Source organism: Ipomoea triloba, chromosome 13 (assembly GCF_003576645.1).
Source record: "Ipomoea triloba cultivar NCNSP0323 chromosome 13, ASM357664v1".
Taxonomy (NCBI): Eukaryota; Viridiplantae; Streptophyta; class Magnoliopsida; order Solanales; family Convolvulaceae; genus Ipomoea; species Ipomoea triloba.
The window spans coordinates 22,369,296-22,386,422 of NC_044928.1; the positions used below are offsets into that span (position 1 = coordinate 22,369,296).

At 32.5% G+C, this 17,127-nt stretch overlaps 1 protein-coding gene and 1 long non-coding RNA gene across 11 annotated transcripts; both read right to left on the reverse strand.

The window, feature by feature from the left end:
• Positions 1 to 5,915: 5,915 nt before the first annotated feature.
• On the reverse strand, positions 5,916 to 10,230 carry LOC116002426. 3 transcript variants are annotated; one of them, XM_031242565.1, is made up of 4 exons: positions 9,995 to 10,230; positions 8,431 to 8,583; positions 7,985 to 8,275; positions 5,916 to 6,829 (listed from the first exon to the last, which is right to left on the reverse strand). In XM_031242565.1, exons 2-4 carry the CDS (start codon positions 8,572 to 8,574, stop codon positions 6,254 to 6,256), a joined length of 1,011 nt encoding a protein of 336 aa, XP_031098425.1. In that variant the 5' UTR covers positions 8,575 to 8,583; positions 9,995 to 10,230; the 3' UTR covers positions 5,916 to 6,253. The 3 variants fall into 3 exon arrangements, with proteins under 3 accessions (XP_031098425.1, XP_031098424.1, XP_031098423.1); XM_031242564.1 differs by having other exon boundaries at positions 8,431 to 8,603; positions 9,995 to 10,187; XM_031242563.1 differs by having other exon boundaries at positions 8,431 to 8,600; positions 9,995 to 10,186.
• A 796-nt stretch (positions 10,231 to 11,026) lies between these two features.
• On the reverse strand, positions 11,027 to 16,423 carry LOC116002993. 8 transcript variants are annotated; one of them, XR_004094577.1, is made up of 9 exons: positions 16,202 to 16,423; positions 14,294 to 14,657; positions 14,080 to 14,184; positions 13,795 to 13,910; positions 13,629 to 13,710; positions 12,945 to 13,004; positions 12,037 to 12,137; positions 11,804 to 11,864; positions 11,027 to 11,473 (listed from the first exon to the last, which is right to left on the reverse strand). It is a non-coding gene; the product is annotated as an uncharacterized LOC116002993 (long non-coding RNA). The 8 variants fall into 8 exon arrangements; XR_004094583.1 differs by having other exon boundaries at positions 14,080 to 14,180; positions 14,294 to 14,352; positions 16,202 to 16,421; XR_004094580.1 differs by having other exon boundaries at positions 14,294 to 14,352; positions 16,202 to 16,421.
• Between the last annotated feature and the right edge of the window lie 704 nt (positions 16,424 to 17,127).

Here is a 17,127-nt window from a genome sequence, read left to right on the forward strand (position 1 = left end):
TTTATTGTGACAACTCAGCTGCGGTTTTCCTGGCTAAGAACAATAAGAGTGGGAGTCGAAGCAAGCATATCGACACCAAGTACTTAGCCATAAGGGAACGTGTTAAGGATAAGAAAGTGGTCATTGAGCACATAAGCACTGAGTTGATGATTGTTGATCCCCTAACTAAAGGCATGCCACCATTCAAGTTTAGGGATTTTGTTGAGAAAATGGGACTTGCTCCCACTTTGTAAAGTTTGTATACATACAGTTATTGTTATATGAAATTCTTAAAGCATTCAGATATTTTCTCGTTATTGTATTGTGCACACATTTTGTTGAGAAAATATATTTTTGGACCTGGATTAAACATAAGGTTTATCCATTAAGTTTTGGTTACCACAAGAAATGCTTAGAGAACAAGTTACATTGTGATTATAGTAGATGCTACTCACTATAAGAGGACGTATCTCTATAGTTCATGTTTTTTGTTTTCTTTGAGTTTGTAATTGCACCAAGTGGGAGAATGTAACATTTCCATTAAGTTGTGGTGCAATTGATGGCCTTCAATAGCCATAATATGGTATATTAAAATCAGATATTGTAACGGTTGTTGTTACAACCGTTACAAAAGCCTATATTGATGGTTCAATAGGCTATATAAGAAGGGGTCCCCCACTGCTCAGGTTACTGCTTGATACACCATCTAAATTGAACCTGAGACAAGTGGGAGCCATTCTACCAGACACTTTGCAAGAATACTGACACTATCAACACATACAACAGCATCAAGCAAAGGCAATTCTAAAGACAACTATGGCTGGAGGTTAGTCTTATATTGTTAATGCTTACATAAACACCTGAAGAAATCAAGAATAAACCAAAAACCGAACCTTTCTAAACAAATGGTTAAACGAATCTCGTGATTTCAGCGAGCGAGTTCAATGGAGGGATTGGATTCACGGAGGGTTTAACCCGGGAATGAAGATGGGGTTTTTAAGTTTGGGTTAATTGCACAAACCCCCCAAGAATCTTTTCTTGAGATCACATTCGACCCCCATAGTTCCTAAATATTAGATTTACACCCTTATTCGAGTTTTATGAATTATATATACCATGTGATTGTTATAAATAATATTAAGTAGTGGACATTATTATTTAGTATATAACGGTTGTAACGGTTTCTGTATTTATGTATTCATTATATCTTTCCGTTATTGTTTGTATTATATATATGTCCCTTGTAACATACACATTTTACTGGAATGAAGCACGTACTCCTCTCCCTATGTTTGCTCTCTCTCTATCTCTTTTCTCTTTACCAGTTATGTTCTCTTTACTGGAGCTAACGGCCAACGGGCACCAAAATCTCAACACGTTATTAGCACGCTCAATACACCCAGTACACCGCGGTGAATGGTAATTTTAATGCATTTTTTCAATACAAGTTATACTTGTTATGATATGCATTTTTGAATGCAAGTTATATTTGTATCCTAAAATAATCTCTGCCTGCATACATATATCGGTGAGTTTTTATACTGTGTATATACATATATCTATTCCATATGAACATAGATATTTTCTACATCAATCATACATGTATGCAATTTGTATTGATAGTTTCCAGTTCGTATACATTTTTTTCCCCATATGCAGAATCATAAGATATTGACAAACTGGATTTATTTTCCAGTCTACTTACATATTTTACATACTCATTCTATAAACGATTGGTTTTAGCAGATTTTTTTTCTCAATCCAACACTGTATTTTTTTTCAATTCTTTAAAAAATAGTAATAAAAAACTTGCATCTTGCCATTGGTTTTTTTTTTTTTTGGGCAAAATGATAGTATAGATGCAATTTCATCTTCCAGAACCACAAATTTTTGAGAAATTATTCTCGAAATTCATCAAAAAAATCAGACAGAAGAAATATACAATTTTTGTGTGATGAAGCCTTCGTCCTTTTTCTTTTGAAAATTAAAAATTAAAAAAAAAAAAAAAAAAAAAAAAAAAAAAACCCTACTTGTTTTGGTGGCGGAGGCGATCTTGCGCGGCCCTCTCCCTCCCCCGTCCAGCGATTGGCGATGGCGACGGCTGGCGATGGTGATGCCGGCAACGGCTCCCTCTCTGTCGACGAACTCTGTTTTTTTTCTTCTTCCGCTCTTCAGCCGACGATTTGTTTGCCTTTCCCACTTCCCAGCCGTATGGATGCTTGAAGGCTGAATCCTTCGATTAGACTAGGTTTGGGCCCCCCCCCCCCCCTCCCCTCCCCTCCCTTTTAGGCCAAACCATCCTAATAAACCTAATTTCCTTGTGATAACATCTCTTGGGCTTATTTTCTTTCTTTGTTTAAGCCCTTAGAAATTCATTAATTTGGGCCTCCTTGATTATTTAAGTTATTTTGGACTATCTTTAACTCATAAGCCTAATTATTTTTGGGGTTTTGGGGTTTTTTTTTTGTCCAATTTACACTTAATTCCTTTTCCCAATCATTTTGGGCTTTTAAATGATATTATGGTCCTATTTGTTATATTTATTTATGGTTTATGGATTTCTGATTATGGGCCTCCCTAAGTCCAATTTTTTTTGGACTCCTATTATTAGTTTTGGATCATAATTCATGCTAATATTATATTTTGAGCCCATCAGTAATGACGGAAGTCTCTTCGATTTTATCAAACACCGTTTGGTAAATGGTCTTTTATTAAGTCTAATAACGCCAGAAGCGTTAGTTCTTCAAATTATTGGTTTTGAATTGGGGTTGTCTTATTTAGCTTGTGATATATTAATTCACATGTATAAATTGCTTTGGGCCAACATTTTTTTTGTGAACTATATTGCTTTCAATTTGCCATTTCAATTTATATTTTGAATTTATTATTGCATATATATGCCCATAAATTAAATTGCTACTTTGTGCAATTTCTTTGAATAATATGCATTTATGAATTTTCTATGCATATTATGTTATATAGCATAATTTATATTTAATTATGCGAATTATAAAGAGGTGCACCCTCGATTTCCGCTCACAATTGTATAACCCTCTTGTTCAAATTTGAGAATATTTATTTGCTCAAATTTGCTTTAAATTTTGTGGCCATGTGGACCATCTTAGTATTCTCATTGGTAATACTATTATTAAGGTGTGTTTGGAAAACAGGAAAATGACTTCTGAAAAATGTTTTCTGGAATTCATTTTCCAGAAAATGAGTTCATTTTCGGTGTTTGGATGTACTCTGGAAAACTGTTTGTGTGTGTTTGATTCATTTTTCGGAAAATGAGTGAAAAATGAATAGAAATGTATAATTATATATTTTTATTATTTTATTTAAAATATAAAAATATATAAACTAATACGGAGTAATATTTATTAGAAATAAAATTTTTTTTTTTACAAAAAAACGTCGCACGAAGCCATTTTCCGTTTCAGAAAAATGACTTCCGGATTTTTTGTCCAGAAGTCATTTTCCATAAGAAATGAGCTCACTGGTCAACGGAAAATGTTTTCCTTTGACCACATTTTCCAGATGTTGCCAAACACCAAAAGTCCATAAAATGATTTCCAGAAATCATTTTCCGAGTTACCAAACACACCCTTAGTTGAGATATATAATAACATGATATCCTGAGATATATAATTCTATCTTATGTATACAAAGTAAAAGAACATATATAATAATAGAGTAATACAATTGGCATCCTTTAATTTTATGTACTTCTTTATAAAGCGGATTTATTTTTATTCATGTCTTCAAGTTGAACTAAGTTACAATATTTAATAGCCAAAGACCTTGTGGTTTAGCGGCACCAGGTGTCCCAGTTCACACTCCCACATGGATGATGGGAGTGGTTCGAGCTTCAGTAGAAGCAAGAAAGTAAAGTAGCTATGAACAGATAGGAAATTGTAACAGAGTACTCAAAAAAAAAAAGTTACAATATTTAATACTTAGCATTCAAGAGGATAAATAAATCAAAACATTTTTATATAAAAGCATGTAAATTTTAAAGTATACAAATAATCTAATTTTTTACGTAAATCGATACAAAAAATTAAGTAATTATTTAATTAATTTTATATTTAGTTCATGACTATAATGTTATTTTTAAGTTTAGAGGAAAACGAGTCAAATAAGTATTTTATGTGAGAAATCAACTAGAATCATGAATTTTAAAAAGTAGCATTTCAAATCTAGAGACGCAAAAAGGTAAAAATTTTATTATTAAAAAAAAAAAAGTTGAAGCCATCCATAATCCAGCCATGGCGGCCTTATTCTTCACTCCTTCATCTTTAAATTTGGACACAAAGATGAATCGCCTTTCCCTTTTCCGTCTCTAGATCTAGCGACGAAGAAGAGAAAGATTATTATTAGAAAAAAAAAAAAAAAAAAAAAAAAAAAAAAAAAAAAAAAAAAAAAAAAAGAGGTTTAAGGCACCCATGGTTGTCTTCTTCTATTTTCCTTCTTCTTCTCCAGATATGGAGACGAAGAAGGAGAGCCGTTGTTAGTTGAGGAAGACGTTTATTTTTTTCTAAAGAAGATGAGCCTGGGTAGTAGATGGTTGTGGCGGCGGGAGGCCGTGGATGGCCAGAAGCAACGACTGATGGGTTTATTTATTAATTTAGATTATTTCTTTTAAGTTTTAATTTTATAAATGTTTTTAAATTTTATTTTAATTTTTTATGTTTGCATACGTGGTGAGCCCAGATGACGCCACATAGGAGATTATCGGCATTTATATGTAAATAACTAGTTTTTGCGTTTGAATGCACAAAAATCACAAATTAATAGATTTAATTGCTACTTTTTAAAGTTTCGGAGCCGAATTGACTTTTTACTTTTAGACTTATTTTATCCTTTTCCCAAATCTAGTTCTCAACTAATAGCTTGACCATATTTTTTTTCCTTTATTTCAATAACAATTATAGATTTATTCCTCCATTACTAATTTATTGTAGCAAATTTCACTTTTAGTTCTCAACTGTTATAGCATTGCTACATTTAGTTCTATTGTTTTGGTCACATTACATCATTAACTTTTATTTGTTTGTCACAATTAGTCTTCTGTTTAAATTTGTCATTTCACTATTTAATAAAATAAAAAAAAGGCTAACATGTATCATTACACCACCTCAAGTCCCAACATGTAATTTCTCTCCCTCTCTTGTAAACTTTTAAATTGAATGAGTAAATTATATATTAACAATATTTATTAACGGGTAGAGTAACAAAATTTTAAGAAGATAACTAATTGTAGTAAACAAATAAAAGTCAATAATATAATGTAAAAAAATTAAAATAATAGAACTACACATGATAATGCCATAATAATCGATCACTAAAAGTGAAATTTACTCTAATTCATTCTTTGTTTTCATTAAAACTCATTTCAACGTAATTAAACAATTTATTGAGGATTTTGGTGTTGAGTGTTATACCTAAATCTACTTGTTAGAGCAAAATAATTATTGACGTTAATAATTGGTTTCAACTTTCAATCCTTTATTACTAATATAATCTCAATCCTTATTATGTTAGTTCAATTCGTTAACAAAAGGGGCAAAAATGCAACATTTTGAAACAAACTATGGGGGATAGTTGCTTATCTATGATTGTTAGTGGCCTAAACAACTAAATAAAAATAATTGAAAGACCTAATACATACTTGTTCTTACGTAATATTAATACTACTTCCGTCCCATTTTAGTTTGTCTGATTCGTTTATTTTTAATTCAATTTTTCATAATATTAAGTTTAGCATTAATATATAAAATTTATATATTTAGAAACTACATTAAAAGCACTATTAAACACAAAAAATTAAATTTAAAAATAAAAAAAAAAGTACTAAAGAAAATAAACAATGAAGAAAGAGTTATTTGACAAATAAATAGTAAATAGGACATGTAAAATAAGACAGAGAGTGAGTATTTGTTATGTAAATAGAGAAGTGAACATTTATATCACACATTTAGGCTCAAATGGAGTATTGATACAACTTGAACAATTTAGCTAGTCAAAACTCTAAACCTGTATTTGAGCGAAGTCAGCACAATAATTGAATACAAAGATGTGCAGAAGATTACCAATCTAGCTAACATAACCACAATATTTATATATATGCAATTGTATGCATGAGAGCCATTAAGTGTTTGCACACAACACAACACCATCATATTGATATAAACACCTTAACTTGCATCCATTATTCTCACTGTCTGAATCCTTGCATTACGGATTTACAATACCTTCAATGTGTCATGTTCCTCTAGAAACACACATTGGCTGGAGAGAGGGACGGCTTGTCAGCGTCGAATGAAAACAGGTTAGAACCTGCAACAACACTGGTGGGAGCGGGAGGAGAAGACTGTTCGGCTTTTGCTTTCAGTCGGAGTCGCTCTGCCCTTGAGCCAATCACCTGCCCCAATATAGAAGCAGCAATAGTTAGGGCCATAGCGGTCTTGGGCATCACAACGGACTTCCTCAGCATGGCTATGAACGGGACAGCAGCATGGACGGCCACAAACCACGATGGTGAAAACTTCTTCGTGTGCTCTCTCCATACTCCCAGTGGAATGTTAGCAGCCATACCCAAGGCTCCAATGGCAAGCATCTTTGAAGATAACGGCTGTGGTCGCAGGTTCTTAACCAGGGCGGTCTTTGCAAGGGCAGCTCTCGCTGCAACTACTGCAGGTGGACATTTAAGCTTCATTCCTGCAGGCGGTTGAAGAGCAGTTGCAATAAGTGGGAGGACATGGCTCACAGCTCTGTAAGATTTAGCAAGAGGGCAGTTCCCTGTTTCCAACCACTCATTTCCCATTGCCTCGTGTTTGGATGAATCACCCTGGAAAATGATCGATGAAGATGGGCTCCATTAATTAAAGCGAAGTAGACCAGAACTTCTAAAATGCAATTATAAGCAGAGTAAATGCAAATAAGTATGGTGCAGATATCATAGCACTTGGTTGCATCACAAAAACAATTTGCTATCACTTAACTTCCATTAGTTTGGTTATGTGACTAGATTACGCTCCATATGATCAAGAAACAAAAAATAAAAGCACATATTCAAGTAGATCTTCCTCTGCCTCTTCATAATGCCAGTAAGAATTGCAAAGAGCCTGTAATAAGGCATGCAGACACCAAATATGATCTAACACAGTAATTAAGCTCCGAGAAGAGAATCTAAATAGTGACTTAAGCAGACAGATAACTTTGCCAAATCCAGCGGAACCTACTTTTACATCATTGTGCAACATATTTCAACTAATAGTATCAGAATATTAATATAGTTAATCAGAGCACCCCATCACTGTTAGCATCAAAATATGTCAATATAGTTATTTGAAATAATGTTTCTGTAGATTCACAAGCCATCGCAGGCGAACTGAACAAATCAGTAGCATGAAAGTCGTGAAATATTTTAAAAGAGATTCTTAAGGCAATATTCGATGGAAAATGAATTTCAGTTAAATATTGCTAGAATAGAAGATTATTTTATTGTTCCAAAAAAAAAAAAGAAGATTAATTTATGGGAATGATCTGATTACTACTTTCTGTAGATTACCTAACATGTGAAGGAAGTAAAATTCAATAAAGGATGAACCATTTCATCTTTTGAGAAGACTTGCACCATGACAAGGCATAGACCTATCTCTAGCACCAAAACACAGTTTTCTCACAGGCCATTTTTTTTTCTTCTTCCATAGTACCCTCTCTCTTAGTTTTATACACTTAATAAACATTATAGCATTTTTTTCAAATCATATTTGCAACAAGTCAGCAAATTGCTAATATTACTAATATAGTGCAGTACAGTTATTCAAGAGAAAAAAGAAACTGCTGCTGGCAATTATTGCCATTGCATTTAACACTGGTATTAAGTGATTTATTTATTTGATCTTTTATTTGAGTACAAAACTTTCTTGAAGTTAAATGCTCATGAATATTGAAGACTCCAGGCTAAGAGAATGTTAACCAAAAAAAAGTTCAAACCTACCTTAGGTTTAGACTCTCTCTTCTTAGAGTCAGACTTCTTTTTCTGCAACTTCCACTTCTCAGAAAAATGATTAAAACCAAAAGGGCCTCCTGGTCCAAATGCTGACAAGCTTATTGTGGCCGCTTTTGCAGCTAAAGGATTAAAACAAGGAGTCGGATCAGCTTCAAGGTGGTCTTTTAGACATTCAGATCTTCCAGACAGTGGAACAACTCCATCTTTTCCATGGAAGAACTTAAAGGCCAAATCAAAGTTGGGGCCATCTTCAAAAATCGGACCTTTTTTTCCCTTTTCCTGAAAGCCAATAAAAAGGGTTTTCACTTGACAATATCATACTTATATTAGGGGACCAGAAACACATGTAAGAAAGCAAAAACACTATGCAATAAAAGATATAAATTGGCAATAGAAGAATTATACAAGAAATAGATATCAAACTAACAACTTACTGGAAGAGGGAAATTCAGAGAAGAGACGAAGGAAAAGTTCGTTGGTTTATCAATGTTCCTCAAGAATGGGCATTTTTGAATGTTCTGCTCACTGAGGGAGCAACCAGCATTCTTTTCCTTCAGTGGCCCAAAGAAGAATTCCATTGATATGTGCTATTAAGAAATAAAATCTGCTGAGAAGTTGAAACATGAGTTTATGGTATACTTGGGACTAATATAATTTGCAAAATCTCAATAGCAATTAGAGACTCAAATTTAGTACACATTAAATGCAAATGCATAGGTGCAACAATAGAGTTTAGCATAATTATAGACTGCCGCCTGGGCAGGAGCATCCAGAAATGGTTTGAATTTTGGAAAAATCCTTTGAATATGTTTACTTCTCAATGAAAGAAAAAACTTTTGGATATCTTTGCTTTTGAATCTGATTAAAGAAACCAAAACTTCAAAATCATGAAGAAAATTAAACAGTTCAGAACACATAATTTAGAGATGAAAGATTTAATATGTAATCAAGGTTGTTATCGTGGGACAGCCATATGTTTCTGAAGTACAAGGTAGGCTATCTCTTTGTGCTCATTGTCGAAGATAATAGAGATAATCACAAGGGAATTAGAAAGCAGCTGAAATAAATGGACAAGGGCCAAATAGGTCATATATGGCAACATCTTCAAAAAATTATGAGGTTCATAATTATCACATTGAACAGTTGAGCATAGTCCAGATCCGCATAAACCACAAGGTCCATACAAGGCAAGGGAGAAGAATGGTGGATTTTTCCCTATTGTGCATCTGATCATGTGCCAAGTACAGTTAGCTCAAACAAAATACTTGCCCCACCTAGATAAAGTACTAATCTATTAGGTAGTTTGACTTGCCACAAAGCTTAAGAAGTATAAGTTTGAGTATTTATCATAGTTGAATACATAACATATGCTTCTATGAAAAGAATATTTCCAATTACTGCAAGTGACTTATAGGTATTTGTGGCTATCTATAGTCAATTTCTTTACGATGTCCGAAATCAGGAATCAGCTCACTTATATTGAGAAAAAAAGGAGTAACAATCCACCTAAATGCATATGCATATAGCTTTCATTTCCTATTAATAATGTCCAGTTTCTTTTCCTTATTCCCAGAATTTTTTGCAAATAGAATAAGATTAACACGGAATCACAAAATACTCACCTATCTATCACTCTTACATGACATAAAATCCTATATAAGAAACCACATATGTAACCAGTGACTGGATCCGCAAAAGTTATCAGGTCTTTTTGTTTAGAATTTCGAGACAACAAACCAGTCAGATTAAGAGATACAAATAAAGTTAGCATGAATTTCATATACAAATCAACCGAAATACTCCGTAGTATAAGATTTTCATAGTTGAAGGCGAAGTAAGACCAGAACATTTTCAGATGCTTGTCCTGAATTTATTAGAACAATCTAGAAAAAATAGCAAAATAGTTTAACAAAAATACGAACGCGAAATGTAAAAAAAAAAAAAATGCTTGAATTTGTAAACGGAAATTGAATAGGAAGACAGGAGCGAGGAGGTTACCGGCAGCGTTAGGAGGTCTCCGGTGGTCCGGTAATGGTTTGCGGCGGAGGTGCAGAACGTGTGGAAAAACGCGTGGCGAGCACAGAGCGCAGGGCATAGAAGGAAAATGGAGGTGCTCAACCGGTCAAGTTGTCGTGCTAATTTCGAGCGGGCAGTTGGGCACTGGGGCCAAGAGTGTTTGGAAGTTAGCAGCGATTTTATGGTGGGAAGTGAGCGACAACTTTTCAATAATTCAATCAATCTTTATTATGGATCTTAATTTCCAAACAAAATGCGGACACCCATACCTAAGGGGTGTATTTTAATCAATATTATAAATTTTTAAAGTATTTTAGCAACTTTCTTTCCAAACTTTAACAAGGTGTTTGATAAGCATGAATTGAAATGCAATTACAACACAATTTTTTGAGCTTCTAAATCACAGTGTTTAATTGGAGGGAATTGCAATTCCCTCTATTTGTTGAATTGGAATTCATACCTCCCCCAGTACCCTTATAAATTCCAATTAACATAGCATGAAAAGGAAAAGGAAATGACATTTTTGTCTTTATATCACTTCTTCCCTTCACATTTCCAATAATTCAATTCCTTTGTATCAAACAATGTAATTTGAATTCCTACTTTATTCTCACCTTATTCTTTTTCTACCAAATTAAAATTCTTTTCCCCCTAATTCTTTTCCCCCTAATTCTCTCCTACCAACCAAAGGACATGTAAAAGTTTTGTGGTATGCAATCTAGACTTTTAAAAACTTTAATATTTAGCCAACTGGTCTTTGATTCATATTTTTATAGAATATAATATTTAAAATTCTACTGATATTATTAACTTTTATAGACTCTATCATATTAGGATTTTGTACATATACTTTTGATTTTTTATCTTTTTATTTTCATATATATATATATATATATATATATCTTATCTTCTTCTACTATAATAAAGCAGAACCCTATGGAAATAGATAAAAAGTTCCCGCCTAAAAGAGGCTGCATCTTGAGTGGAAGGTAATTAGTGACAGCAGTAAACATCTATAATAATTTTCCCCACACAAAATGCAGGCGTTTTAATTCCTTTTGTCTTGAAACTGATATTTAAATGTCAAAACTTGAAAGGTTGCTTAAAAGCTCTTCGTATACTAAAACTATTATTACAAGTCATTAATACATGTGTGAACACAAAATGAATTTAAATGGGAAATGACTGTTGAAATCTTCAAAATTAATAATAATTTTAAAATGAACTTTCCTATATATATATGTGTTTTGGAAAGAGTGAAAATGAGTAGCATCCATCGTAACCATGAGGCTGCAGGGGAAGACTGGCCCAGCGTTTCTTGAGCTTTCAAAGAAGATTTGGGAAAGCATCCAGTAAGGGGAAGAAGACATTTGCTTGAAGACGTGTTGAGGATTAGAATTGGGAACAACTCCAAAGATGAGCCTTTTACAGGAGGGAGGTGAGCTGATGACAAACGGCAGGCTGCAAAATGAATAGAATTCTGGAAAAATGAAAAATCAAATGAGGTATCAAAATCTATCTATCTATCTGTCTATCTATATATATTATATAAAAACACAATTGCTAGCTGATTTTAATTTATACCTGGCTTTAGTATATACAATGTCTATCATTAGTCTCTTTTTACAAAAAAAGAAAAAAAATTATTTGTCTGAATGAAGCTTTGGACTCCAGTGGGGGCTGGTCGTCCAATATACATCCCAGAAGGCAAGTGCAAAACTGATAGGGATTATAGTAGATCAAAGGATAACTAAAGTATGTGAAAAAGGAAAGAAAATAAAGGACTCTAACCTTAGTGGATGTTTCCTACTATCATTCTGAATTTCATGGGACAATGTTTCCTAATATCATTCTGAATTTCATGGGACAAAAATGACTATTAGAAAGGAGGAAGTAACACATACAACAGATTAAGGGTGAGAAATATGAGAGTATTTTAGCCAACACAATAATGCAAATTAAAATGATTAAAGTAACATTTTCCTTGATAAGTAATATTTTATCAACATATCATGTAAATATACCTCATATTGTTGTTTTAAACGTTGTGTTGATGTAGTGCCTTACATCTGAGTCTAAAATGTTGTTCTGTTATGGATGTGTGATAACCTCTCTCATCAACTTCCTGTTGAAAAAAGGGAAAAAGTCATGTTAAACATATAATTCCTTTAGTATTATTGAATTCTTGAATGGATCAACATAATGTTTTATAATTTTACAATATCCAGTGCACATATATTATTATTTTCTGTTAATATTTGGCTTATAATCGAGCACAGAATCAATGCTTGAGGACTATCATTTCCAATCCAGAGAAGGGAACTTTAAGAATACCTACATCAGTTAATAGCTAATGTAATTTTTTTTAGAGTTAATGTATTTCATTTAGTGTTCTGTAGGATTGTTAACATCTTTTTCGTCTTTTAATGAAAAAAGTGTTTCATCAAAAATCCTGTATTGTTTCTTTATTAATGATTAAAATATTTAGAGAAGGGAACTTTGAGAATACCCACATCAGTTAGTAGCTAATGTAATTTTTTTAGAGTTAATGTATTTCATTTAGTGTTCTGTAGGATTGATAACATCGTTTTCATCTTTAAATGAAAAAAGTGTTTCATGAAAAATCATGTATGGTATCTTTATTAATGATTAAAATATTCAAATCAATTTTATTATGTCTTGGATGATATGTGGCAATTTTACATTTCATTTGTGCATACAACTGACAATTACATATAAAACCTAATATTTAATAGTTGATTAGCTAACTTAACAAAATCACTAACTCAACAAGCTACCTTTATTTGAAATTCTAACCAATGGACACTTTAACTCAGTTACATAAATATTCAGCACATAAACATTTAATTGTGTTGGTACTATTGAGCACATCAACATTTTACTAAATCTATTTAATTGTTAAGTCACATACCTTAGCTGAAGTGGAAACTGAAATAGTGAGCATGCATTTGCTATGGTATTTTTACTCAGCCTGCATAGATAATTAAAAAGAGTATAATGTCACAATAATCTCTATTTAATAGATATTGTATTAAACTTGGCTAAGATTAAGCCAAAGAACAATTTTGAAAAAGTTTGTTTTCATCTTTACTGCTATTTAGCAATGTTTGCTCCTATTTTCTTCTCTTTTTGTTTTTTTTTAAAGGTTTTTACATTTTCCATGTGCATATATCCTTTGGGTCACCCAAATAGGAAGGTGAACATATGCAAACTCTCTGGATGATGAGAGAAGAAATCAAGGATTCTTCAGTTTTCCTGTATGTGGGACTTGGGATTTGGTTTTAGTGCATGAACCATGTCTGGGAACTTCATTCCATCATGAATAAAGAAAACAGGGAAATTGTTTTCCATTAGATCAAAGTTACCGCTACATACCCAAACAAATCACTAACATTACGTAAAGATGTCATTTAAAACTATACAGCACAGTAGAACGTCCAGTAACAGAAAACTATACAAAGAATTAAAAAGATCAAAAGCTTTGAATATTAACAAAATGAATTAAAACTTAATTGGTGATCCTGTGTTCAAGAAAAATAAGATAAGTTCACTGCACAAGCATGCTATGAACCTTGGAAATAAATCATCAGCATACCTGTGGTATAAAACTTCACTGCAAAGCTTCTGGGATCCCGGAGGGTTTCAGGGCTTCCGCAATCATAGATAACAGTGGAGAACTGAACAAACAATAACAGGCATCTGTACATCTGGTGCCCGGGGAAAATCAGCGCATGTCAGATGAGAAATATCATGAGTTATACCTCAAAAAAACCTTTGGCACTTGCTCCCTTGGCATGTACAACACATTCTGGAATCCTTTCATAATCAAAATTAGCAAGCTTCTCCACCAAGTGATAATCCTCAAGTAGAATTGCTCCTGTACAAATTGATAGAAAACTAGAATTAGTGGTATATATTTCATGCTAAATATCATGAAATTCTTGATAGCTAATATTCTGGATATGCAGAAACGAATATCCTAGGCAAAAAAACAGTTGCTGTGAAACAAACTAAAGTTTAATCAATGTAAAAAGAGTAGTGTATACCTGTGCATGTCCAGTTCTTGGTTCCAGATCTTACAGATATGGTCATGCATGTTCCAGATTGCACTTTATAGCTCCGATTTGGGAATTATTGAATCCCAAATCTACCTAGAGCAATAAAACATAATTAAAATACCGAGCTTTAGTCTCAAATTTCATATTAGAAATGTATTCAATTCAAATAAACAATATTTAAGATGTAAGCTATTGTTATTACCGTTCATACATAAAAAAACCCAGTGATCCTTCGGTGATATTTACCCATATTCTACAAAACTGTAAAGTAAGCACACATTATTGCTATATAATATCTGAATTCGTAGCAAGAACATCTAAGATTAGGAAGTATAACTCTTTTGAAGCACACAGAGAAACATAAATATAAATATATCCATATGCAAATACTTATCAAGATCATTCGAAATGGAATCGACCGATATTTCTCTGTGAATGATCAAAAAGAGAGGAAAACCCCTAACCGGCCGTCTAGGTTTCTGCCCCAGGTCCACCGGGATACGCCGAAGACAACCACGAGGAGAATCCACCTGAATCGCCGGAGAAGACGGGCCGCCTAGCAGGTCCTGCACCGCCGGAAATCGCCAAACGCGATAAAAGTAAAACGAGAGATTGCCAGATTGAAATGCCAAACGTTTTCTCCATTTTATATGTGGGCTAGGGTTATCCTATGGGTTGGGCTTTTATTTATTATGGTATTTGGACTTTAAAAATAGATTATTTTGGGCCTAAAATATTTATTTAATTAGTAGGCAGTTATGTTTTAAATTGGGTTAGAATTTATATAAATATTGGGTTTATCGAGGCAAACCCCACTCCTCTTTCGAGTATGTGAGTAAACCCTCGCCCTGTGATCCTAGCCGGCAAAGGACCACAAGGAGGTTAACCAGCCTAGGTTGCCTATATGTACTATGATTTCGATGTACGAGGCTGTTTGGCGACTATTTGATTTTGAGGTTCAATATAGAACACTGACAGTTGAGAACTAAGCTTCCACGTTGTTTATCATGAAATTTAATAATGTGTAATATTTTGCTATGTATATAATATACAATGATAATGATAATTTATTTTTTAAAAAATATTGAATTTTTATTCATGTTTTCTTTCTTTCTTTTTCTTTTTTTTTNTTTTTTTTTTTTTTTTTTTTTTTTTTTTTTTTTTTTTTACTTCAAATACCTTTATTATAGTTGGCATCTAATAAATAAAATCATTTTTGATTCATTTTAATATTAATTACAAGCAAATCTTTAATATTTAACCGTGCATTGCACGGGACAATACTAGTTGTAATATAAACCATATCATAAATAAATGTTCATTTTCAATATACTAAAAAATCATTATTTGTATACTAAAAGTTCATTATTGATAGTATGAACTTTCATTAAACAAATAATGTACATTCAAAAAATCAACATTAAATGTATTAATAATGTATTTTATATAAACAATTACATTCAAAAAATCAACATTAAATATATTAATAATGTATTTTATATAAACAGTCCACCTTATAAGGTAAACCATGGTATAACAAGCCTCTTTAGCTCACAATCTTATTATCGCCACAAATTTATTACATACTGCGTAGAAGATCTCATAAAAAGAACACAGGTAGACCATGGCTTGAACTTTGAGATTTCATAGTTAGTTATTTGATTTTCCACATCAAACTGAAGGAAAATCATATTTATATTCACTGAAAACAGGCTGCATTCAATTCGTATGTGAATTCTTTAAATAAAAATAGGAATATAATTACTGGAAATAAGAAGTGTCAATAATGAATAGAAAGGTTCAGCTAATGCGCGCTGCCGAATACTATCATCAAAATATTACAGTTTTCCAACATTAAATTCATATAGTTTTTAGAACATGTTTGAAAATAATTTTTAAAATTAATTATGTAAAAAGGTTGAGTATGTATTCATGCATACAAAATTAGCAAATTTTATGCTTGCAAATAAATCAAAGTTTTGAACACCAAACAAAAGAAATTCCAAACAATTAAATAACATGTTGTTGATTTATTAACAGTACAATTTACATACTTAATTAACATTATAAAAATAAAATAAAAATTGAAAAATAACATATGACCAGTTACCTGACTGGCTGAGGGCCAGAGATTGTGAGGGAGACGGGGAGGAGCGAGGTCGTTGGCGTCGGAGGACGGAGAAGCAGAAACCGAGCGGACTAAGATGCGAGGGTAGGGCCAGAGGGTGTGAGGGCGTAACCGCTTGACCGGAGTGTGGCCGAGGTTGAGGCGTCGAGACACAGAGGAATGCGGAGAATTGTGATAGTGTGGAGTGGAGTAGGCGAGAAGTGGAGAAGCAGATCTGAAATGAATAAGGGATTAGGGCTAGGGACTTAGGGCTATTTTTTTTTTTTTTTTTTTTTTTTTTTTTTTNTTTTTTTTTTTTTTTTTTGTAGTTCGTGTTTTTGTTTTGTATTGGGTTATTGGGCTAAATATTATTCCGTAATTCACTTCTTTTGGACTAAGCAGAATGAATGGGCTTACAGCTAACTGGCAGTGTGTGTTTGTGTGTGTGTATATATACTAGTTTTTCTTATGCGCGATGCGCAAAAAATATATGTCCAATATTAGTATTTTATATTAAAATTTTAAATTTATTTAAATTTTAATATAGTAAATAATACTAATAATAATAATGTAAAATATTTTTATAAATTAAATATTTATATTTTAAAAAATAACTAACATATAACTCTAATATTTAATGTGTATATTTTGTTATTATTATTGAAGAAGATAAAAAAATATATGGTGGATGCATGTGCATAGTAACAATAGTGGAAAAAATATATGGTGGATGCATGTGCATAGTAACAATAGTGGAAAAGATAACGGAAGTTATAACAGTAGGGGTAACAATAGTGGAAAAGATAACGGAAGTTATAACAGTAGGGGTATATTTGTCCAAAATATTATGTAGTATAACTTTTATAGCATAATGTACAAAAAAACTTAACGGAAAAAACGGACATAAATGAGGGGTATAACCTTCATTC